Here is a 27,089-nt window from a genome sequence, read left to right as displayed (position 1 = left end):
GGAAAGGCATAGAGCAGATGATGACCCCAAGACATCAGGAAAGCGTCCACAACTACTGGGTTCCCCAGAGACGATAGGGAGCAAAAGGAGGCTACTTTTTTGTTTAGATGGCTCGCAAAGAGATCTATTTTGGGAACCCCCCATTTTTCTGTGATCTGGGTAAATATTGCCTGATTCAGTTCCCATTCTCCCTGTTTTAGGCTGGACCGACTGAGGAAGTCCGCTTTGTAGTTGTCTACCCCTTTTATGTGTAGGCTTGTTAGGGATAGGAGGTTGCTCTCGGCTATTTGCAGGATTGAGTTGGTCACTTCCATTAGATTTTTGGAACGGGTGCCCCCCTGGTGATTTAGGTAAGATACTACCACCCGGTTGTCCGACATCACTCTTACGTGATGAGAGTGAAGGACTTCCAAGAATTCCTGAAGGGCAAATTTGACCGCAAGAAGTTCCTTCATATTGGAGGATTTGTCTGCTAGGGACGGAGACCAGGTGCCCTGGGCTACCAGATCGCCCAGATGAGCTCCCCACCCTGAGGGACTTGCGTCCATAGTTAGGACTTTTGAGATCTGAATTACCCACGGGACCCCCTGGGAAAGATTTTCCTGCGACTTCCACCATGTCAGAGAGTGGCTGGTACGAGGAGATAGAATTAACCGCCCGTCTAAATGCCCTCCTAGATGGGTTTGTTCTGACAATATCTGCCATTGGAGGTCTCTCGAATGTAATTGGGCCCACTGGACTGCGGGGATGCAAGAGGTCATGGAGCCTAGGAGGGACATACCCTGACGGAGTGTTATGGAGGGGAGAGATTGAACCCTTGATACCAAACTTTTTAGTTTTTGTATTTTGCTCTCCGGGAGCCGACATTCCATTTTTATGGAGTCTAGGGTGAGACCTAGGTACTCCTGAACTTGAGAAGGTATTAGTCTGGATTTTTCTATGTTTATTAGCCAGCCCAGTTCTTTTAGGGAATGAATCACAATTGCCAGTTGATCCTCGCAATGCTGCGGGGATGAGCCTATTACCAAAAAATCGTCCAGATATGGTACAATCAAGGTATTTTCTTCCCTGAGGTGAGCCATTACCTCCGCAATCAGTTTTGTGAAAATCCTCGGGGCTATGGCTAGACCAAAAGGCAGAGCTGAGAACTGGAAGTGACTTAGGACTCCTCTGATGTGAACCGCCATCCTGAGGAATCTTTGGTGGTCTTTGTGTATTGGGACGTGATTATATGCGTCCTTTAGGTCTAGGACCACCATGAAGCATTGAGGAAACAGCATTTTGATAGACGACTTTATCGTTTCCATTTTGAATGCCTGAACCTCTAAGTAGTTGTTTAGACTTTTCAGATTTATGATGGTTCTGAAAGACCCGTCTGGTTTTCTTCCCCTCTATTTCTGAGAATAGTATCCTTGTCCTCTTTCTTGAGGGGGAACCTCCAGGAGAACTCTCTTTTCTACTAACCCGATGACTTCTTTTTCTAGTGCCAGCTGCTCTTCTGCCGAAGACCTTGTAGATGTCATCGTAAAAGAGGGGCGAGGGTATCTTTTGAATGTTAACCTCAGTCCTGATTCTATGATGTTCAGTATCCATTGACTGGAGGTAATCTTTTCCCAGGCTGGGAGAAAGAGAGACAGCCTCCCTCCCACCTGGGGCGAACCTTCATTGCGGAGGTTTCTTGTTATCATTGGGGTTTTTATTAAAGATAAACCCCTTGTTTTTGTTCCTCTTATCCTCCCATTTCCCTTGGCCTCTCCCCGGGTTTTTGCGGAAAAACCTCTTGTTCCGAAAGGGCTTCCGGTAAGAGGGGAGGCCCAGAGGAGGAAAGGACTTTTTCTTGTCCCCAGCTTTTTCTAAAATGTCATCTAAAGTGGAACCAAACAAGAATTCTCCTTCACAGGGGATGGTACACAGTCTTGTTTTAGTTTGGAGGTCGCCTGGCCAGTTCTTAAGCCAGAGGGCGCGCCTGGCCACATTAGCCAGTGCTGCTGACCTAGCGGCTAATCTGATTGAGTCGGCCGAGGCGTCAGCCAGGAAAGCCGCAGCTCCCCTCATTACTGGTAAAGTATTCAGTATCGAGTCTTGGGAGGTCTTCCCTTTTAATTGACCCTCTAGTTGATTTAGCCAAATCATTAGGGAGCGAGATGTACACACCGCTGCTACTGCAGGTTTTAAGCCCCCCCCCTGCTGCCTCCCAAGAGCCTTCTTGTCCATAGGGTCTTTTAGTACCCCCATGTCTTCAAACGGGAGTGCGAATTTTTTTGATGCTTTAGCTATTGCTACATCTAATTTGGGGGCTTTTTCCCAATAGGAGCAGGATTCATCCTCAAAAGGGTATTTTCTTTTGGGAGTTAAGAGAGACTTTTTCATGGGCTTTTTCCATTCTTTTTTAATTAAAGCTGCAATTGCATCATTAAGTGGAAAAGCTCTCCTCTTTTTTTGTTCTAGGCCCCCGAACATGATGTCTTGTACCGATTTTTTGGGGTGGGAGTCTACTAACCCCATAGTACTTCTCACCGCCTTTATGAGGCCATCGGTGTCCTCTAGTGGGAAACAGTTGTGCCCCCCCGAGGAAGAAGTGGATGATGCAGATGAGGAGGAGGAGGAGTCGGAGGATACTGAACTCGCACTGTCGCTGTCAGATTTTGAGACCGGAGACGGAGACCTATCCCTGGTCTTTCTCCGTTTTTTCCCCTTCTTTAGGGATCTAAGGGTGTCTTCCACTTGCTCCTTAATCAGGTTTTTTAAGTCGGTTGCAAACCCTGGCAGACTTTCAGATACTGTCTGCTGTATGCAAGCGTTACACAGCGTCTTCTCCCAGGCAGGTGGAAGATCTTCTCTACAGATGGCACAAATTTTATGCTTTGTTTTGCCTACGCTCTTCCTCCCCTAAAAGACAAATAATAACCTTACTGTCTCTGACTTTCACGAAGATCCACTTACCACCTCCAGGACCCATAAATACCGGTTGGGGATTCTCTGCCTCTAGCTTTTTCCCCGACGCCGTACTGGACCCTTTACTGTGTTGGGACCTCTGGCGTTCTTTGCTGGTGTCCTGGCGCTGCTGTCGCCTTTTTTGCTGCTGCTGTGGCAATGCTATAGGTGGAGGTGATTCTGGCAAGGGAGATGCCGGGTCGCTCATATTGCTGCTAGTCTGCGGTCACTGCTTTGACAGCACTCTGGTGTAGTCGCAATTAGCTTTTTTTGAGGCTCCTGCTGATATGTTGCAGAGCCACTAGGAGGAAGTAACTTTCCCCATTTAAAGCCTTCGCGCCACTTTTTTTTTTTTTTTTTTTTTTTTTTTTTATATCCGCGCCTGCGCAGTAGCGCCTAGCTGATGGCGAGGAGCGCCGAACGACTGCGCAGTCGGGCTTCAGCGGCGCCTGCGCAGAAGCATGAATCCGCATGAGCGACACCCCGCCGGCGCCTCGCGAGACCAGCTTAATCCCGGGCATGTGCCGAACTTGCAAGATGGCGCCGGGAGTGCAGATATGGCGCTGCTGACCGGCGCCCCCGGTCCTATGCAGTCTCTACCGTGCGGCTCTGCACGCCCGATGGCGGTGCAGTGTGCAGACTGACGCATGTTTTTTTTTTTTTTGGGGGGGAGGGCCGCGCCGCACCTCCCGCAACCACAGAGGGACCCCCCTGGATGTTGCCTGCTGCATCTTACCTGGGGAGGTGACCGCGAACTCCTTGTCACCTCCCCCGCACACCCTAGAGGCCCACTAGCCCCCTGCGGTGGCGCTTCGGGTCACCACCTCAGCCGAGGCAGAGGGACCCCAGCTGCCTGAACCGGACTGGATGGCCCCGGAATTCCCACGTCGATTCGGTAAGTCCGTAGGTCTCCCATCAAGGACAGGAAACCAACTGATGCAGGAGAGTGGTACCGTCTTTTTTATCCGTAGGTTTCCTGTCCTTGGTGGGCGGATCCCCTCTCCGTGGTGCCGTCATGGGCGATCAGAGAAAGTTGCCTCACACAAAACTTGCATATACTCAAAACGCACCACACATAAAACTCGCCACGCGCAAACTCGCCATGCGCAAAACTTGCTGCACACAACTTGCTACACTAACCTGTCACATGCAATACGCAAAAAGTTGCTACACGCATGTCGCCACACAAAACTCATCTCACAAAAGTCGCTACATACATGTCGCCACACGCAACTCAACACACACAACTTGACACATGAAACTCGCCCTAAAACACACACAAGTCTGGTATTATCCTTCAAAAATAAAAATCTGATTAATAAGCAGACAAACTACAAGAGCAACAAATGTACCATATAGGAATCCGGCAGCTGTCAGTCACATGACCTGTCTGTACGCAGAGTAAACAATTTATACAATCTATGCTGTATACAGAGTAAATAATATATACAAACTATGCTCACGGTAAATAATATATACACACAATCTATGCTGTACGCAGAGTAAACAATATATACAATCTATGCTGTATGCAGAGTAAATAATATATACAACCTATGCTGTACGCAGAGTAAATAATATATACAATCTATGCTGTATGCAGAGTAAATAATATATACAAACTATGCTCACGGTAAATAATATATACACACAATCTATGCTGTACGCAGAGTAAACAATATATACAATCTATGCTGTATGCAGAGTAAATAATATATACAATCTATGCTGTATGCAGAGTAAATAATATATACAATCTATGCTGTACGCACAGTAAATAATATATACAATCTATGCTGTACGCAGAGTAAACAATATATACAATCTATGCTGTACGCACAGTAAATAATATATACAATATACGCTCTATGCAGAGTAAATAATATATACAATCTATGCTGTACGCACAGTAAATAATATATACAATATACGCTCTATGCAGAGTAAATAATATATACAATCTATGCTGTACGCACAGTAAATAATATATACAATATACGCTCTATGCAGAGTAAACAATATATATAATCTATGCTCTATGCAGAGTAAATAATATATACAATATATGCTGTATGCAGAGTAAATAATATATACAATCTGTGCTGTACGCAGAGTAAACAATATATACAATCTATGCTGTACGCACAGTAAATAATATATACAATCTATGCTGTACGCACAGTAAATAATATATACAATCTATGCTGTACGCACAGTAAATAATATATACAATCTGTGCTGTACGCAGAGTAAACAATATATACAATCTATGCTGTACGCAGAGTAAACAATATATACAATCTATGCTGTACGCACAGTAAATAATATATACAATCTATGCTGTACTCACAGTAAATAATATATACAATATATGCTCTATGCAGAGTAAAATATACACACAATCTCTATTCTGTAGGCAGGGACAGTATCAAAGCGCTTGCCCTTGACAAATGCTCAGTTTGCCACCCCTGATGCCAGTCCTGGATTAGCTGCGTATTGGGCAGTTGTCACTTGACAGTATACTTACTTTTTTGCCAACAAACTTTATTAAACACTAGATTATTAATACATAATGCAAAGCGAAAACTCTGAAAATCAATAAAATATCAAAAATAAAACAGACTGGATTACATAGCATATAAATACTTTTTAGTAGTAAACATGTGACAAGAGTATTGTAACATGTATGGTTACTAGTTTCCTGTAATTAGGAAATTTGACCCAGTTCTGGGAAGATATTGCAAGACACAGGGCCAAGGAAGAATAGAAACACTTCAATATATTGAGGTGAAAGGATTGTAGTGTACTGACAAAATAGCAGCACAAAGTCATTACAGCAACATGTGTGTCATTCCCGTGCCACTAAGGCCACGTGCACACGTAGCGGTTTTTACCGCGGAACAGCAGCGATTTTGATGCTGCGGGTCCGCAGCAGTTTCCATTGCATTTACAGTTACATGTAAACCCTATGGAAACCGCAATCCGCTGTGCACATGCTGCGGGAAAAACCGCGCAGAAACGCAGCGGTTTACAACCCGCAGCATGTCACTTCTTTGTGCAGAATCGCAGCGATTCTGCACCCATAGGAAAGCACTGATCTACTAACTTCCCGCATGGGGCTGTGCCCACGATGCGGGAAGTAAGCGAATAATGTGCGGGTGGTACCCGGGGTGGAGGAGAGGAGACTCTCCTCCAGGCCCTGGGAACCATATTTGTGGTAAAAAAAAATAATTAAAAAAAAAAATAATGCTATACTCACCTCTCAGCACTGCACGCGGCCGTCCGGTCTCAGGTTTGCTATGCGAGCAGGACCTGCGGTGACGTCGCGGTCACATGACCGTGACGTCGCGGTCACATGACCGTGACGTCACGAAGGTCCTTCTCGCACAGCATCTTTGGAACCGGACCGCCGCATGCAGCACTGAGGAGATCGGGACGTCAGAGGGTGAGTATATAACCATGTTTTATTATTTTTAACATTACTATTGATGCTGCATATTGAAAACCAGAGAAAGACACACGGAGTATACGTCCCATACCAAGATAAAAATACGTTTTTATAGAAACATCAAAGACAATTTAATCATAACAATTTGTAGAGACAGTAAGGAAAACACTGAATAATTACGAAGCCGACGCGAAACGCGCGTTGGGGCTGCGGCGGTAATCCCCTCTGCATCTGACTTATGGGTAAGAGCTATTTGAACCATGTTTCATATATATATACATGCCGACTAGGCAAAGGGCACCCTAATGTGGGCCAGTTGTATGGATTTAGTGTTCTAAAGCTCTTGCACCCTGCAAAATCTTGCACTATAGCACTTTAGGTAATTATACTGTCAGGATGTCATTGGAGTCTTCACCGTTGTAATTATTCAGTGTTTTCCCTAGTTTTCCTTACTGTCTCTACAAATTGTTATGATTAAATTGTCTTTGATGTTTCTATAAATAAAAACGTATTTTATCTTGGTATGGGACGTATACTCCGTGTGTCTTTCTCTGGTTTTCATTATGCATGTTTTGGAGTGTCCTTGATTAATATAATTGATCTCTTTTGTGATAATTAGTACACGATACAACGAGTATGTGTGAGAGATCTAAAATATTATGGTCCATTGTGGGATGTCTTTATTATATTGCTGCATATGCAGCATCAATAGTATAGGAGTAAACCCGCAGCGGAAACCGCAAGACAAAATGTGATTAATCTGCAGGGATAACCACAGCGGTTTTGCCCTGCAGATTATCAAATCCGCTGCGGGAGAACCCGCAGGGACCCAAACCTACGTGTGCACATGGCCTAAGACCAATTCAATACAGAAAATCCTACTACCTTTGTCATTGGCAGATATATTACAGGAATATTACAAGGAATTCATGTCCAAACAAAATGTTTTTATTCTCCCTGCTAAGGATCAGGATTAGGGCTCGCTCGCACGAGCGTATAACATGGCCGAATGCTATGTGAGGTTTTATAGGATAGCACTCAGCCCAATGTTATACTATGGGGCAGTACAGATCTGTGATGTATCAGACAGCACTTGGCCCAATGAGTCAGCTCACCGTTGGAGTCTCTTCAGGAAAGCAGAATCCTCACACGGAGCCACCCCGGTCCTGGGCGTATGCGAAGGCAATATTAAAAAAGATTTCTCCAACAAGGTAAAAGTAAAACTTCACATTTATTTACAACGCATTAAAAGGGTATATCAAAAGCACACTGAGGAATCAGGATGGACTAACGATCAATGCGTTTCGACTGTGAGATCTTAGGCTGAGTGCACACGGCCAGTAATTGGCAGTGCTTTGAACGCAGCACATGTCCACTGCGTCCAAACCGCTACCAGCATTTGAACACAGGTGATTCCGCATGTGTTAATTGAAACATGCGGAATTACCACATCCAGTACATTCAATGGGTGAGATTTATCTCGTGGATACTCAAGTCTCTGGAAGATAGAGTGACATGCTGCAGTCTGGAAAGAAGTGCCGCATGTCTGTCTCCGCAGGTGTGCCACGGGCGTCGGTGCACGCATAGTGGACATGGGATTTCATCTATTATGCTGTAACATCTGGACACTGCGGGTTAGACACTGTAGATATACGCAGCATTCAACCCGCAGCTTTTACTGACCGTGGGAACATACCCTTAATCATAGTATAAGATGATGATCATAGTAACATAGTAACATAGTTAGTAAGGCCGAAAAAAGACATTTGTCCATCCAGTTCAGCCTATATTCCATCATAATAAATACCCAGATCTACGTCCTTCTACAGAACCTTAATAATTGTATGATACAATATTGTTCTGCTCCAGGAAGACATATAGTAACATAGTTAGTAAAAGACCTCACAGTCGAAGCGCGTTGTTCGTTATTTTCTCCTGATTCCTCAGTGAGCATTTGATATACCCTTTTAATGAGTTATAAATAAATGTGAAGTTTTACTTTTACCTTGCTGGAGAAATCTTTTTCTATAATGTTATACTATGGGTCAATGCAGATCTGTGATGCATCAGATAGCACTCGGCCAAATGATATACTATGGGTCAGTGCAGATCTGTGATGTACAGGTGCTTCTCACAAAATTAGAATATCATCAAAAAGTTAATTTATTTCAGTTCTTCAATACAAAAAGTGAAACTCGTATATTATATAGAGTCATTACAAACAGTGATCTATTTTAAGTGTTTATTTCTGTTAATGTTCATGATTATGGCTTACAGCCAATGACAACCCAAAATTCATTATCTCAGTAAGTTAGAATAATTATCAAAAAACACCTGCAAAGGCTTGCTAATAATTTAAAAAGGTAAGGTCCCGTAGTCTGTTTCAGTAGGTTTCACAATCATGAGGAAGACTGCTGATTTGACAGATGTCCAGAAGGCAGTGACTGACACACTCCACAAGGAGGGTAAGCCAAAAAAGATCATTGCTAAAGAAGCTGGCTGTTCACAGAGACTGTATCCAAGCATATTAATGGAAAGTTGAGTGGAAGGAAAAAAAGTGTGGGAGAAAAAGGTGCACAAGCAACATGTTTTCTTGCAACTCCATGGGCAAATCTGCAGCAGAGTTTAGAAAAAAAAATCGTTTTAGACACTGGTCACAAGGACAGCAACCACAGGTTATTACTTTATGTTCTCTGTAGATCAATTGTCAGTTTTTTGATTCTTCCTGGTATTTGGCTTTGAGGCCGGAGTCACACTAAACATATGAAAAATCAATCCCACGGCGCTCGCGCTGACGTCAGAAAGGTGAAGTGAGTTCATTGGCCGTGAACTCGCAGGATCTGTCAGGCAGCACCGCAAGCAGGAGAACTTTTTCACGATTGCGGTGCTGCCAGATAGGTAATAGGAGTTCTAAGAGAGACACTGAGTACACGGTGCTCAGTTTCTCGGCTGCATGACAGGCAGCATGGTCGCATCATGTAGTCTGACATCTAGATGTAGCAGAGCTGGACCCGTCGTGGGACAAATGTGAGGAACATTGTTGTTTGTTTTGTTTTTTTTAACTCTTTTGCAGATGACATGGGCGAGGTCGTAAATATGGTTTAATTAAGATTATTAAAGGAGTCTGTGTCATTCTATCAATTAAAGGACTTTTTTCTGGGTGTCTGTGTTTTTTCCTTACAATGTGACTATGGGGTTAATAATGGGGCATCTTATTGATGCCTCTTCATTACTAACCTCGGGGCTTGCCACCACTACAGGGCAAGTAGGAAGAGCGAGGCTACTTGCCAGAATTAAAGATGCGCCTTTTCTGGGGCGGCTGAGAGCAGATGTTTTTAGCCAGTATCCATGGCCCTTTCCTAGGCTATTAATATCAGCCCGCAGCTGTCTGCATACCCTTTGCTGATTATTAATTATAGGGGACCCCACATAATCTTTTTTTAGGATCCCCCATTTTAATAGCTAGTAAAGGCTAAGTCTACAGTTGTGAGCTAATATTAATAGCCTGGGAAGCTCCATGGGTATTACCCCCTTCCCAGGCTATAAACATGGGCCCTCAGCCGACAGATTTCCCTCTGCTGGTTCCAAAAAATTGTGTGGGAGCCCACGCCATTTTTTTTCCGAAAATTAACCTTTCATTAATTAAATACATGTACAGTAAGCAGCACACACATTGTACTAATTGTATTTGTCACAGACATCTACATAAGTATCTATTCTATATGTAGTTACTGTATGTAATCTATCTCTTGTATCCTGTCGGTTCCTTAAGTGATTTTACAGTACAGGGCACATGAATTGCAGGCTTTTCTTCTATCTATCTATGCAATATAAATACATATATACTGTATGTGTGTGTCACTGACATCTATATATACTGTATTTTCCAGACCATAAAATGCACCTTTTCCCAAAAAATTTTTTGGGGAAAATGGGGGTGCTTCTTTTGGTGGAATATGCTTACAAATCCTGTGGCAGCGGCGGTCCCGATGCAGCCTCCCGTCCCAGGCTGGTGCGGCTGTGGTGCGGCGGTGGCGGGTCTCTGTGGTAGTGGGGGGGCTCCGCTCCACCAGCATTTTGTCAAAGTCCGAAAGCCCCCACAGCTCCGTTGCTTCGATGCGGTGCGGTGGTCTCTGGCAAAATGGCCGCCTGGGACGGTGCATGCTCAGATTCAGATCCCGGCAACGAGATCAGAATCTAAGCATGCACTGCCCCCGGCGGCCATTTTCCCAGAGCCACCGCATTGCAGCAACAGAGCTGCGACGGCTTCTTGGCTTTGATGAAATGTCGGTGGAGCAGAGCCCCGCCACTACCACAGAGCCTCATCACCACCACACCACCACGGAGCGCTGCCACCCCACAGAGCACTGCCACCCCGCCACCCCACAGAGCCCAGGCTCCCCACAGAGCCCCGTCACCACACCACAGATTGCTGCCACCCTGCTATTCTACAGAGCCCTGCCACCACACAGAGCCCAGGCACCTCACAGAGCCAAGGCACCCCACAGAGCCAAGGCAACCCACAGAGCCCCGTCACCACCACACCACCACAGAGCCCTGCCGCCCAGCCACCCAATACAGCCCAGCCACCCCACAAAGCACCGCCACCGCACAGAGCACTGCCGCAACACAGAGCACCGCCACCGCACCAGCCTGGGATGGGATTTCCTGGAGGCCACTGCACTAGTCTGGACCACCGAACGACCCCTGTGACCACTCCTCCACCTGTTCCGATCCCTTCCCTGGTAAGCTGAATTCGGACTGTAAGACGGACCCCCATTTGACACATTATTTTTTTTTTTCCCCTATTTTCCTTCTGAAAATTTGGGGTGTGGTTTATGGTCTTGTGCGTCTTATAGTCTGAAAAATACGGTATATGTATTCTATGTGTAATCTATTCTGTCTATTCTATTCTAACCTGGCACGCTGTGATTTTACTGTATGCGGCACAAGAATTGCCGGCTTTTCAAAGGACATCGGTGAGTAAAGATCGGACAGCACTCGCATGGTCCGAGTGCTGTGCGATTTTTTTTCTCGCACTCATAGGTTTCCATTGGCGAGTCTTGGCTGAGTCTTGGTGACAATACGCCCAAGAAAATAAATGTTGATTTAAGCTGCCCCATAGATTAACACTGGTCCGAGTTCTATGCGATGTTTTCTCGCATAGCACTCACCCGTATTTTACAGTAGTGTGATGCCGGCCTAATAAAACTTTACTGAAAGTCATGTGTGGATTACACGTGCTTTTAGTGCTTTTCTGCACATAAATTTCAGTGTACCTGCAAGAGATATTGACATTATTATTATTATTTATTTATATAGCACCATTGATTCCATGGTGCTGTACATGAGAAGGGGTTACATACAAGTTACAGATATCACTTACAGTAAACAAACTAACAATAACGGACTGATACAGAGGGGCGAGGACCCTGCCCTTGCGGGCTTACGTTCTGCAGGATTATGGGGAAGGAGACGGTAGGTTGGGGGTTGCAGGAGCTCCGGTGTTGGTGAGGCGGTAGCTTCAGTAGTGATGAGGAGGCAGTGGGGTCAGTGCAGGCTGTAGGCTTTCCTGAAGAGATGAGTTTTCAGGTTCCGTCTGAAGGATCCGACTGTGGTTGATAGTCGGAGGTGTTGGGGCAGAGAATTCCAGAGGATGGGGGATATTCGGGAGAAGTCTGTTACATGTTAAGGATTTCGTCACGCACGTCAGGTGAGTTTACGGAGCATAAAGAAGCTCAGCAAGCATGAGATTTACCGTAAATCCCATCTACGGTACTTTGCGGTAACTGTAAGACTCTGCAAAAATACACAGCGTAAAAATCTCACCAAATAATCATTGTCGGATTTTAAGCTTAGTGTATAGGACATGCCACACAGTTAATAGCAAACACTGTGCACCTTTTTGGTCCAATAACACTGATTTTCATTCATGTTTCTGGCAGGATGAAAAAAAACAACTGATGACTACAAATGTGTGGCTGAGACAGGTAATGGAAATAATTCCTTATATACAGAGTTTAGCCAAATTTACTGAAAATATCTGAGGGAAAATGGGGTGCAATTTTTGTCACACCTGCTCATATTTTATGGCACTGAGACCCACACCACTACCCCATTAAAGAGAAGTCACAGAAATCACATGGCAATGCATGACGTTTATGTTGTGATTTCATGACATGGACACTTGGATGATAGACTGACATACCTCATTTAAAAGGAATCTGTCAGCAGGTTTTTGCTACCTCATCTGAGAGTGTCATGGGTGGAGAGGATGACATTGCACCCCTCTGGAAACCCCTGTTATTTTAAACATATGAAAAAGTACTGTATTGTATGTGTTATCCTCCTGGAGGCTGCCGTTCCTGCTAGTCAGGTGTGACAGAGTTAACTGTAGGCCGGCCCATGGTTGGGTAGGAGTACTAGTGGCCAGTTTAGCATTCCCTGTTTGAGTAGTAAGTGACAGAGAGTAGAAGGAGAAAGGATATCCTGAGAGGATGGTTATCATCATCGGGGTGTGTGTGAAGAGATCAGGAAGATGGTGCTGGTGCCAGAGCAAGAGAATTCCAGTGGTGGCAGAGTTCTTCTTAAAGCAAGGCAAGTCTGGGGACCTACAGCAAGAAACTTCTAGGAAGGTCTTTAAGGGACTTTTGGGAACGTCTTAGTGTTGGCCAGATCTTGGAAGCTGAGAGACAGAGTCAGCAAGGCTGGGGTATGTTTAGTAAGGTGACAGCCAGAGGTGCGTCCTAATGTGGTTCTAAAGAAGTGTAGTTGAAGTGAAGTGGTCACAGCGAAAAGCATTGCTTAAGGTGGTGCTATACTAGGAAAGGATGGAGATCCTCAACTTAATCTGCAATTCTACAGTAATCTCTATTTCACCAACTGTGACACTGCCCATAGCCATCGGGAATGCGCCAACACAGCTAGCTCATTTCCTGCTACTGTCTGTACATAAGTTTGGTTGTCAAGGACTTTGTTTTTACAAGCCGGTATGGTTTCCGTACCGTGGGGTCAAAGGGGACTGGCGCCGCGCAAAGCATGCTAGAGCCAAACTGGGAGGTGTCCGCAACAGAAACATGACTGCACACACATGGAGACAGGATCCCATTTTTCTGTAGCTTACTGGGGTGTAGAAGATGAGTACCTCACCCATGGCTACCGCTCTATGCCATGTTACAGATGTATCACTTAGTTTACTGGGTGCAGCACTTGTGACAGAATCAGAGTTTTCTCTGCTGTAGATTAGCAGAGATGAGAAAGGTGACCATAGCCACACCACAGCTTTCTGTGTACATTGTCTATTGACAATGAGCTGCTTATCAGTGCTGGGGGCGGGATTGGACTAGGTGGTACATGGACTGCTAGTACAGCAGTGATAATCTCCTGCTGATAAAGCAATGATTGGAACAACAGCACACGGCCTAACAAATGACCCATCACTGAAATCAATGTCTCAGCCTTTACCTCATACTGTCCTCAGATTACATAGCAAAAACCTGCTGACAGATTCCCTTTAATACTACAGGCCCTGTCTATTGCACGATGGAACCAGCACAGTTTTAAAGATGGGGAGAAAAAAATACATTTCTTCCATTTCTACAAGTTATATCCTGCTTTACACTGATCTCCGGCTCCTCACTAGCCCTGTGGACAAACCCCAGACCATAACCCATCTGACAACAGAAAACTGCAAACTTTAGAGTGAACCTAACCTTATATAACTTATTGCCTTCAGTAAATTATATGACCATTTTAAAACTGTATTTTAGATTTAGACCATGTTCACATGTTTAGTATTTGGTCAATATTTTACATCAGTATTTGTAAGACAAAACCAGGAGTGGGTGATAAATGATGTAAAATACTGGCCAAACACTGAACGTGTGAATATGGTCTTACACAAATTGTTGTTCACTTGTATCGATTGTTTTGATACCTAGAACTATAAACGTGGCAAATATTTTAAAAGGGAATAAATAAAGGGACACATTTTTTTACAGAATACTACTTGTTGGCATTTTATAAGCAACAATAATTACAACGCCTTGTACTTCACAACAATATCTTTTAGTGGTGACTTGGTTTAGAATTGCAGCGTTGTTAAATTTACTTGAAGAGGATCAGATCCTTGCAGATTTTAACGGGATTTTCAACTTTTGAAAAGTGGACCCCAGCCCTTCATATAAAAGAAACAAAGAGCGAGTAGACCAATTTGGACAATAAAACGATATCATGCTGGGCTGATGTAATGAAGAATGCACAGGACCAAGTGACATATTGTACTTTATGATCACTTTTTTCCCACAAAAATCTTTTAGCACCAATTGTTTTATTTTCTCAAGGGTAACAGGAGAAAATGGATGCCAAAATTTGTTGTGCAATTTCTCCTGAGTGTGCCAATACCTCATGTGTGGGTGAAAACTACTTTTGAGGCACAGTACAAAGCTCAGAAGGGAAGGAGCGCCATATTATAGTGCAGATTTTGCTATTATGGTTTGAGGCTGCCATGACCCACTGGGGGGAGAGCCCCTGAGGTGCCAGAACAGCAGGACTCCTCATAAGTGACCCTATTTTACAAAATACACCTCTGGATGAATAATTCTAGGGGTGCAGGGATCATTTTGACACCATCGTTGGGACACAGAATGTTGTACCATTGGGCAGTGAAGAAAAAATAATTATAATTTTACTACAAAAATTTTGTGTTAGCCCCAGATTTTACATTTTCACACAAAAGTGGGTAAAATTGGCACCAAAATTTGTCCCACAATTTCTGCAGAATATAGAAATACACCTTATGTGGCTGTACAGTACTGCTTAGCCATATGGAGAGTCTCGGTAGGGACGGAGCGCTATTTTCCTCCTGGAGCACAGATTTTCCTAGAATCGTTTGCGGACTCCATATACAGAGACCCTAAGTGCTAGAGAGCACCCCTTCAAGTGATCCCATTTTGGAAATTATAAACCTGCCAAATGTGAACACTAAAGGTGGTTTATGCACACTGGGGCTCAGAAGGGAGGGGGGCATTTGAATTTGGAAGCGCAGAATTTGCTGAATTTCTTTAAGGGGCAAGGAGCCATTTTGCTTTTCCAGAGCCTTTGTGCTACCAGTAACATGGAAGCCCCCTATATTTACGTTAACAGATGATGGACCTGAGTGAGGACTTGCTTTTTTTTTTGTGGATTGAGTTGAAGCTTTCATTGGGTACATTTTTCATAACATTTGGGGTCACATTTATCCAGCGCTCTATGCTGAGCACTTACTTTGGGGTTTTCATCTAAGGCTGGTTTCACACTTGTGTTGGGCAGAGCTACAGAGGGCTGCGTAGTTCCTCTGTTAAGCTCTGCCCACTGCTGCACCTCTTCGATTCAGCTCTGCCTATGTCTGCATGTGTCATGCATACCTATCTTTAACATTGGGTACGCAGGCCATGCGATTGTATGCAGATGCCTCCGCATGCATCGTTTTGACGCTGTGCCGAACTGCGGTTGGCGCAGTGTCAAAACGACGCATGCTGAGGCATCCGCATACATTCGCATGGCCTGCATACCCAATGTTAAAGATAGGTACGCAGGATGCAAGCCGACGTAGGCAGAGCTGAATGGAAGAGGTGCAGCAGTGGGCGGGGCTTAACTGAGGAACTACGCAGCCCTCCGCAGCTCTGCCCAACGTAAGTGTGAAACCAGCCTAAATCTCCAAGTGACGTGACAGATGAAACCCCCAAGGGATCCCATCACTATAATGAGGCAGCAGAGTTATTCTGAAATCCGTCTGGCCTCTGTTCAGCGTTGTCCTTCCTTGCACAAAACTATGGTGGACCGCGTATTTATGTACGCCTAAAAAGACGGACACCGCTTTATCACAGGTCCTTTGGCGTTCACAGTGCCTCCATCTGCCTCATTATAGGGAATCTTCCGCTGGCAGTTCTGTCTGAATCACATATTTCAGAGATTTACACAGAAAACCTGGTGTAAGCGCTCAGTGTAGAGAGCAGGATAAATGTGCGCCGAGCCGACACCAGGTGGAGAATTGGGTTTATTTATTTGATAAGGCGACTTTACATCGGGTCGGTGCGATTACAGCGATACCAGATTTATATCCTTTTTTTTTTATGTTTTGGCTGCTGTCACACACTAAAAGATGCTTTTTTTTTTTTGCAAGAAGTTTTTGCAGCACCATATTTTGAGAGCTATAATTTTTTCATATTTCAGCCGACAGAGTCATGTGAGAGCTTGATTTTTTGTGGGACAAGTTGACTTTTTTATTGGTACCATTTTCGGTCACATGACATTTTTTGATCGCTTTCTATTCTGATTTTTGTGTAGGCAGAATGAACAAAAAACAGTTTTTTTATGTTTTGGCGCTTTTACACTAAAAAATGTTATAGAAAAAATAATTATTTTTGCATCGCTGTATTTTGAGAGCTATAACTTTTTTTATTTTTCCGCTGATGGCGCTGTATGGCGTATTTTTTTTTTTTTTGCAGGACAAGATCGTATTTTCAGTGATGCCATTTTAATTTATATTCGCCTTTTTGATGGCGTTTTATTCCACTTTTTCCAAGCGGTATGATGATAAAGCTTAGTTTGCTACTTTTTTGGTTGTTTTTTTTTATGACGTTTACTGAAAGGCTTAACTAGCATGACACTTTTAGGGTATGTGCACACGTTCCGGATTATTCGCGGATTTTTCACATTTTTTGCACATCTTTTCGGCAGTATTCCGCAGCAAAAACGCATAAAAAACGCATACATTATGCATCCCATCATTTCCAATGCAATCCGCAATTTTTGTGCACATGTTGCGGATTTTTCCGCAAAAAAAACGCATGCGGAAAAATACGTAGCATGTTCATTAATTTTGCGGATTTCCCACTATGTTATTGAATTGGTAAGCTCCGGAAAAAAACGTGAAAAATCCGCACAAAATCCGCGCAAAAAACGTGACAAAACTGCGAGAAAAATGCGTGCGGATTTTATGCAGAAAATTTCCGGCTTTGCTCAGGAAATTTTCGCATACAATCCTGACGTGTACACATAGCCTTATAGATCAGAGTGTTCTGGACGTGGCGGTACCAAACGTGTACTTTTGTTTTATTTATTTTTTTTTACATAAAAATGTATTCATTAGTGGATTTTTTAAATTATTATTATTGTTTTGTAATTATTATTTTTTTTACATATTTTTTAACATTTTTTTCCTTTTTCACCTAGTCCCTTTATGGGACTTTTTTTTATTTTGAAGGTATAAAGCAATGCAGGAGCATTGCAGTGCATTACACCTATACTGAAAGCTTCTGACACCATGCTGTGAGCATGGTCTTAGAAGCTTTCTGTAGCTTGGTGACCCGGGGGTTGTCAGATTGACTGACCGATCACAGCGATCTGGGTGCGGGGACTGACGGCATGGGTCTCCCTGCACCAATTTCTGTGCCTCAGCTGTCACAGACAGCTGTTGGTACTGAAGTGTCACTGTGTGTTTACACGTAGTGACTAGTGATGAGCGAGTGTACTCGTTGCTTGGGTTCTCTTGAGCATGCTCGGGTGCTCTCCGAGTATTTGTTAGTGTTCAGAGATTTAGTTTTTGTTGACGCGGCTGCATGATTTACAGCTACTAGCCAGCCTGAGTACATGTGGGGGTTGCCTGGTTGCTAGGGAATCCCCACATGTAGTCAAGCTGTCTAGTAGCTGTAAATCATGCAGCTGAGGTGACGAAAACGAAATCTCCGAGCACTCACAAACATACGGAGCAATGAGTATACTCGCTCATCACTAGTAGTTACAGTTTAAATGCATGATGTGCATAGCCCATCCTGGTGCAGGAAATGACACCTGGCCATGACGGGCTATGCCCGTCATTGGACGCTAAGATAAGGGGTTGGCTCAGTGACTGGCTGCAGCGGTGATGTGGACTGAAGTTGTGACATCACCGCTGCAGCCAAAACAGACACAGGAATGGTAGTAAGGATCTGGCACTGGAACAGGGCAGGGTGAATACAATATCCATTTATTACTACTATCTGGTCATATTGGGTTCAGTTTTCTAAAAGTGGAAAACCCCTTTAAGGATATGGCATGAATTTTTGAGAACTGGATTACCCCTTTAAAGACTAAAAAAGTAAAACTACATAAACATGGAACTGATACAGACTACTAGATCTACCAAGCAGTCTCGGGATATCAGACACCCTCTGCAGATTACATTAAAGAAGCAACTAGTGATTTTAGTTTTAGTTTACATACATATCATTAGAAGCATATTCTGCTCATTCAAAAGTTGTATCAAGGATGACATCACTATTTTGCATTGTGTTGCTCACAATTATTACTTCTGTCTTTGCCATAGGAATGGATGGATTTAAAATTGCAGTGGAATCCCAAAGACTATGGGGGAATTAATTACATCCGAGTACCTTCGGAATCGTTGTGGCTTCCTGATATTGTCCTGTTTGAAAAGTAAGAAGAATATTCATCAAATCATGTGTCATATTCAGTGTACCAAGGGTAAACAAAGCAAGAGAAATGGCTCAATATCGCATGATTTTATTAATGTCATGCATTTCCAACTAAGAATCTTTGTCTCTCTCATCGTAGCAGAACTGGTAATTACTATGAAGTACAGGGATATAATGTATACTTATGAGATATACCTATGGGGACAGTGAAAAGGATCAGTATGAGCATTGGCGTAACTAGAGTCTGAGGGGCCTCGGTGCAAGATTTAGACCGCCCCCCCCCCCCAATCCTGGTATTTATATATGTCCTGCATCCTGGCATGTATGTCCATTACCCTGGCCCCATCCTGGTATATATACAGCAATAGTGTTGGCACCCTTGAAATTATTCCAGAAAATGAAGTATTTCTCCCAGAAAATTATTGCAATTACAAGTTTTGTTGTACACATGATTATTTCCTTTGTGAGTATTGGAACAATACGAAAACAGAGAAAAAAAAGCAAATTGCACATAATTTCACACAAAACCCCATAAATGAGCCAGACAAAATTGTTGGCACCTTTGAAAAAAAACTTTGCTTCAAACATGTGATGCTCATTCAAACTCATCTGTGGCAAGTAACAGGTGGGATAATATGAAAATCACACCTGAGACCAGATAGAAAGGGGAGACGTTGCCACAGTAAACATGGAGAACAGAAAGAGGAGAAGAGAACAGTCTGAGGACTTGAGAACCAACATTTTTGAAAAATATCACCAATCTTAAGGTTACAAGTCAATCTACAGAGATCTTGATGTTCCTTTGTCCTCATGTGTAACATAATTAAGAGGTTTTCAACCCATGGCATTGTAGCTAATCTCCTTTGGACATGGACATCAGAAAAAAATTGATGAAAGGCTGCAATGTAGGACAGTCTGGATGGTGGATAAGCAGCCCGAATAAAGTTACAAAGACATAAAAAGCTAGACTGCAGTTTGCCAATATGTATGCTAGTAATCCAAACTCCTTCTTGAAAGCATCTTGTGGACAGATGAAACCAAGATAGAGATATTTAGTAAAGCACGTCATACTACTGTTTACCGAAAACAGAATGAGGCCTATAAAGAAAAGAACACAGTACCTACAGTCAAACATGGTGTAGGTTAAAATATGTTTTAGGGTGGTTTTGCTGCCTCTGGCACTGGGTGCCTTCACTGTGTGCAAGGCATCATGAAATCTAAAGATTACCAAAGTATTTTGGGTTGCAATGTAGTGTCCAGAGTCAGAAAGCTGGGTTTGTGTCCTATGTCATGGGTTTTTGAGGAGGACATTCACCCTAAACATACTTTAACAAGCACCCAGAAATGGATGGAAACAAAATTCTGGAGAGTTCTGAAGAGGCCAGCAACAAGTCTGGATCTAAATCCCATTAAACACCTGTTGAGAGATCTTAAAATTGCTGTGGGGTGTAGGTACCGTATATACTCGAGTATAAGCCGACCCGAGTATAAGCCGACCCCCCTAATTTTGCCACAAAAAACTGGGAAAACTTATTGACTCGAGTATAAGCCTAGGGTGGAAAATGCAGCAGGTACCGGTGAATTTCAAAATTAAAAATAGATACTCCATACCGTTCATTATGGCCCCATAGATGCTCCACATAAAGCTGTGCCATAAATAATGCTCTGCACCGTTGCCCCATAGATAGCTGTGCCATATATATAATGCTCTGCACCGTTGCCCCATAGCAGTGCCATATATATAATGCTCTGCACCGTTGCCCCATAGCTGTGCCATATAGTGCTCTGCACCGTTGCCCCATAGCTGTGCCATATAGCGCTCTGCACCGTTGCCCCATAGCTGTGCCATATAGTGCTCTGCACCGTTGCCCCATAACTGTGCCATATAGTGCTCTGCACCGTTGCCCCATAGCTGTGCCATATAGTGCTCTGCACCGTTGCCCCATAGCTGTGCCATATAGTGCTCTGCACCGTTGCCCCATAGCTGTGCCATATAGTGCTCTGCACCGTTGCCCCATAGCTGTGCCATATAGTGCTCTGCACCGTTGCCCCATAGCTGTGCCATATAGTGCTCTGCACCGTTGCCCCATAGCTGTGCCATATAGTGCTCTGCACCGTTGCCCCATAGCTGTGCCATATAGTGCTCTGCACCGTTGCCCCATAGATAGCTGTGCCATATAGTGCTCTGCACCGTTGCCCCATAGATACTCCACATAAATCTGTGCCATTGCTGCTGCTGCTGCAATAAAAAAAAAAACACATACTCACCTGTCTTGCTTGCAGCTCCTCAGCGTCCCGTCCCGGCGTCTCTCTGCACTGACTGTTCAGGCAGAGGGCGCCGCGCACACTATATGCGTCATCGCGCCCTCTGACCTGCACAGTCAGTGCGGAGAGACGCCGGGAAGATGGAGCGGCGCCCGGCGTGTGGAACGAGGACAGGTGAATATGACATACTTACCTGCTCCCGGCGTCCCGCTCCTTCCCCCGGACAGCTGGTCTCCGGGTGCCGCAGCCTCTTCCTCTATCAGCGGTCACCGGCACCGTCATTAGAGGAATGAATTATGCGGCTCCACCCCTATGGGAGGTGGAGCAGCCTATTCATTTCTCTAATGAGCGGTCCCACGTGACCGCTCAGGGGAAGAGGCTGCGGCACCCGGAGACCGTGGGACGGGCAGGGGGAGCGCCAGGAACGCCGGAACTAGGTGAGTATATGACAGTCCTCACCCGCCGACCCCACCACCGATCATGACTCGAGTATAAGCCGAGAGGGGCACTTTCAGCCCAAAAATTTGGGCTGAAAATCTCGGCTTATACTCGAGTATATACGGTACCTTTCAAATATGAGAGACCTGGAGAAGTTTACAAAAGAAGAGTGACCCAAAATTACAGTTGAGACTTATAAGAAGCTTGTTGGTGGTTATAGGAAGCGATTGATTGCAGTTATTTATTCCAAAGGGTGTGCAACTAAATTTTGTCCAGACCATTTTGGGGGTTTTGTGTGAAATTATGTCCAATTTGCCTTTCTTCTAATTTTTTTGTGTTTTTCCCATACACACAAATGAGATAAACAGGTGCATAGCAAATCATGTGTAATTGCAATAATTTTTGGGAGAAATACTTCATTTTCTGGAACAATTTCAAGGGTGCCAACACTTTCGGTCATGACTGTGTCTTTCATCCTGGTATATACACTCACCGGCCACTTTATTAGGTACACCTGTCCAACTTCTTGTTAACACTTAATTTCTAATCAGCCAATCACATGGCGGCAACTCAGTGCATTTAGGCATGTAGACATGGTCAAGACAATCTCCTGCAGTTCAAACCAAGCATCAGTATGGGGAAGAAAGGTGATTTGAGTGCCTTTGAACGTGGCATGGTTGTTGGTGCCAGAAGGGCTGGTCTGAGTATTTCAGAAACTGCTGATCTACTGGGATTTTCACGCACAACCATCTCTAGGGTTTACAGAGAATGGTCCGAAAAAGAAAAAAAATCCAGTGAGCGGCAGTTCTGTGGGCGGAAATGCCTTGTTGATGCCAGAGGTCAGAGGAGAATGGGCAGACTGGTTCGAGCTGATAGAAAGGCAACAGTGACTCAAATCGCCACCTGTTACAACCAAGGTAGGCCTAAGAGCATCTCTGAACGCACAGTGCGTCGAACTTTGAGGCAGATGGGCTACAGCAGCAGAAGACCACACCGGGTACCACTCCTTTCAGCTAAGAACAGGAAACTGAGGCTACAATTTGTACAAGCTCATCGAAATTGGACAGTAGAAGATTGGAAAAACGTTGCTTGGTCTGATGAGTCTCGATTTCTGCTGCGACATTCGGATGGTAGGGTCAGAATTTGGCGTAAACAACATGAAAGCATGGATCCATCCTGCCTTGTATGGAGCATCTTTGGGATGTGCAGCCGACAAATCTGCGGCAACTGTGTGATGCCATCATGTCAATATGGACCAAAATCTCTGAGGAATGCTTCCAGCACCTTGTTGAATCTATGCCACGAAGAATTGAGGCAGTTCTGAAGGCAAAAGGGGGTCCAACCCGTTACTAGCATGGTGTACCTAATAAAGTGGCCGGTGAGTGTATGTTCCTAATCCTAGTCCTACCCTGGTATAAATGTATCTATGGCCTCCATCCAGGTGCTTCCCACTAAATTATAATATCATCAAAAAGTTAATTTATTTCAGTTCTTCAATACAAAAAGTGAAACTCATATTATATAGTCATTACAAACAGAGTGACCTATTTCAAGTGTTTATTTCTGTTAATGTTGATGATTATGACTTACAGCCAATGAAAAAGTGTGGTAGAAAAAGGTGCACAAGCAACTGGGATAACCACAACCTTGAAAGGATTGTTAAGAAAGGGCCATTAAAAATTTTGGGGGAGATTCACAAGGAGTGGACTGCTGATGGGAGTCATTGCTTCAAGAGCCACCACACAACCTCAGAAGTGCCACAGGCTGATTGCCTCCATGCCACGCCGCATTGATGCAGTACTTGATGCAAAAGGAGCCCCGACCAAGTATTGGGAGCATTTACTGAACATACATTTCAGTAGGCCAACATTTCGGATTTTAAAGTCATTTTTCAAGCTGGGGTTATAAAGTATTCTAATTTACTGAGATAATGACTTTTGGGTTTTCATTGGCTGTAAGCCATAATCATCAACATTAACAGAAATAAACACTTGAAATAAATCACTCTGTTTGTAATGACTCTATATAATATATGAGTTTCACTTTTTATATTGAAGAACTGAAATAAATTAACTTTTTGATGATATTCTAATTTTGTGAGAAGTACCTGTATATGTCACTTATCCTGGGCTCCATCTTGGTATTTATATCCCCCATCCTGATATACGGTATATCCCCCATCCTAGTATAGATATATCTATACTAGGATGGGGGATAAATGGTGTTATGTCCACTATTCTGCCACTATTCTTTAATGCATAGAAAAAAATCTTTATCACAAAAAAATCATGAGGAAACCACTTCAATATCTATGTACTATAACCAAGCCCTGAGCAGGTGTTGCCCAGTAACATCAGAGAAGTGAATATACATATCCATACTAAAAAAAAAATATATTTAATTAAGTAATATAAAACAAATAATTAAAAACTCAAAAAAGGTGCTGAAAATTTAGGGATGTCAGATTGTAGTGATGGGGTAAATTAGCACCTCGTCTCTCCAAACCAAAGAAGCTGGGTGAAAAGCGCGTCGGGGTGGAGAGATACAGTGCTAATTCACCCCTTCACTACAATCTGACATCCGGTGGCAGGTATATGTTAAATCTTTGCTATCACAAATTGATTACAGTATAACGCAAGTGGATCATACTGTATCTATTAGGTTTAACTGCAGGATTTATAGGTTAGCATGACTAGATGCACTCTTCTCATACTGCAACACCATAGCTGCATATCTCCCATTATATGAATTGTCCTGGTATTGTAATACTGAAGTCCAAAAAAAAGAGGGCACCGCCCTTTTAAACAGCCAAGGGATCTACATGTCACATAGTGCAAAAAGCACTAACCGGATCATACAAACTTCTCGACAGACTCTTTATGCGTCTGCGCTTACCATGGCGACCATATCCAGAACTCAGGTTGCGTTCCACAGCGTTTCTGCTTCCTCTGTTCCCGGTGAGCGGCTGCACACTGCTCTGGCGTGTCCTTGATCCCCACGGAGTGCCTCCGTACGGCTGTCACCAATTCCGGTAATTGCTACATCTAGATATATCTATATATATAAGAGGCATCATGATTACTCACTAATCCTGCCCCCTGCACAGTAGCTCCACCCACCACCACATCACCACACATAATCCTGCCCTCCACCCAATTACCACACAATCCCGCCCCCACCACATTACCACACACAATCCGCACCACATCACCACACACAATCCCGCCCCCCACAAATCCCGCCCCCCACCACATCACCACAAATAATCCCGCCCCCCCACCACATCACCACACATAATCCTGCCCCTTCAACACATAACCACACATAATCCCGCCCCCAACACATCACCACACATAATCCCGCCCCAACACATCACCACACATAATCCCGCCCCAACACATCACCACACAGTCCCGCCCCCAACACATCACCACACATAATCCCGCTCCCCCACCCCATCACCACACATAATCCTGCCCCCCACCCCATCACCACACATAATCCCGCCCCCCACCCCATCACCACACATAATCCCGCCCGCCACCCCATCACCACACATAATCCCGCCCCCCACCCCATCACCACACATAATCCCGCCCCCCACCCCATCACCACACATAATCCCACCCCCCACCACATCACCACACATAATCCTGCCCCTCCACCACATCACCACACATAATTCCGCCCCTCCACTCCATCACCACACATGATCCCGCCCCCCACATTACCACACATAATCCCGCCCCCCACCAAATCCCGCCCCCCACCACATTACCACACATAATCCCGCCCCCCACCATATTACCTCACATAATCCCACCCCCCACCACATTACCACAGATAATCCCGCCCCCCACCACATTACCACACATAATCCAGGCCCCCCACCACATTACCACACATAATCCCGTCCCCGCACCACATTACCACACATAATCCCGCCCTCCCACCACATCACCACACATAATCCCGCCCTCCCACCACATCACCACACATAATCCCGCCCACCCATCACCACACATAATCCCGCCCCCCCACCACATCACCACACATAATATCCCCCCAACACATCACCACACATAATCCTGCCCCCCACCACATTACCACACATAATTCTGCCCCCACCACATTACCACACATAATCCCACCCCCACCCCATCACCACACATAATCCCGCCCCCCACCACATCACCACATAATCCTTACCCCCACATTACCACACATAATCCCGCCGTCCCACCACATCACCACACATCACCAGACATAATCCCGCCCCCCCACCACATCACCACACATAATCCCGTGCCCCCAACACATCACCACACATAATCCCACCCCCCACATCACCACACATAATATCCTCCTAACACATCACCACACATAATCCTGCCCCCCCACCCCATTACCACACATAATCCTGCCCCCTCACCCAATTACCACACATAATCCCGCCCCCACCACATTACCACACATAATCCTGCCCCCCACCACATTACCACACATAATCCTTCCCCCACCACATTACCACACATAATCCCGCCCCCACCACATTACCACAGATAATGCTGCTCCCCACCACATTACCACGCATAATCCCGCCACCCCACCACATTACCACGCATAATCCAGCCCCTCCACCACATTACCACACATAATCCCGCCCCCACCACATCACCACACATAATTCAGGCCCCCATCACATTACCACACATAATCCCGCCCCCCCACATCACCACACATATTCCCGCCCACCCACCACATCACAACACATAATTCCGCCCGCCCACCACATCACCACACATAATCCCGCCCCCCCAAAACATCACCACACATAATCCCGCCCCCCCACCCCATCACCACACATAATCCCCCACCCCATCACCACACATAATCCCACCCCCCACCCCATCACCACACATAATCCCGCCCCCCCACCACATCACCACACATAATCCCGCCCCCCACCACATTACTACACATAATCCTGCCCCCACCCCATTACCACACATAATCCCACCCCCCCACCCCATTACCACACATAATCCCACCCCCCCACCCCATTACCACACATAATCCCGCCCCCCCACCCCATTACCACACATAATCCCGCCCCCCCACCCCATTACCACACATAATCCCACCCCCTCCATTACCACACATAATCCCGCCCCCAACACATCACCACACTATTGTTATTAACTTCATTTTAAGTTAATTTACACCTGCGTAAGCACTATTGAATGTTGTAATTATTTACTTTAGTTTAATCACCAGCAGCGTTAATTAGATAGCAATGAGCGTGCCGAGCGTTAGCTGGCTGGAAACATCTAGTATATATATATATATATATATATATATATATATATATATATATATATATATATATATATATATATATATATATATATATATATATATATATATATATATATAACTGGACAGACCATTCATTCACAGCTCCCCTGATAAAGCTGCCTCCTTGAGCAGCGGTACGCGTGGAAATTGTTTAGGGATGTCAGATTGTAGTGATGGGGTAAATTAGCACC

At 44.6% G+C, this 27,089-nt stretch overlaps 1 protein-coding gene across 4 annotated transcripts in view; it reads left to right on the top strand.

The window, feature by feature from the left end:
* CHRNB3 (cholinergic receptor nicotinic beta 3 subunit) overlaps positions 1-27,089 on the top strand; it is a 187,016-nt gene that overhangs the window by 145,477 nt on the left and 14,450 nt on the right. For 3 of the 4 annotated variants that reach the window (XM_077275400.1, XM_077275391.1, XM_077275409.1), the window contains 2 exons: positions 12,328-12,372; positions 18,729-18,838. In XM_077275400.1, coding sequence (XP_077131515.1) covers positions 12,328-12,372; positions 18,729-18,838 — 155 coding nt within the window. The remainder of the gene's footprint in view (positions 1-12,327; positions 12,373-18,728; positions 18,839-27,089) is intronic. The other variant, XM_077275419.1, reaches the window with a different exon arrangement.

The sequence above is a fragment of the Ranitomeya variabilis genome, chromosome 1 (genome assembly GCF_051348905.1).
Source record: "Ranitomeya variabilis isolate aRanVar5 chromosome 1, aRanVar5.hap1, whole genome shotgun sequence".
NCBI lineage: Eukaryota > Metazoa > Chordata > Amphibia > Anura > Dendrobatidae > Ranitomeya > Ranitomeya variabilis.
Note: the sequence above shows the minus strand (reverse complement) of the source record. Positions and strands in the feature narration are given on the sequence as shown.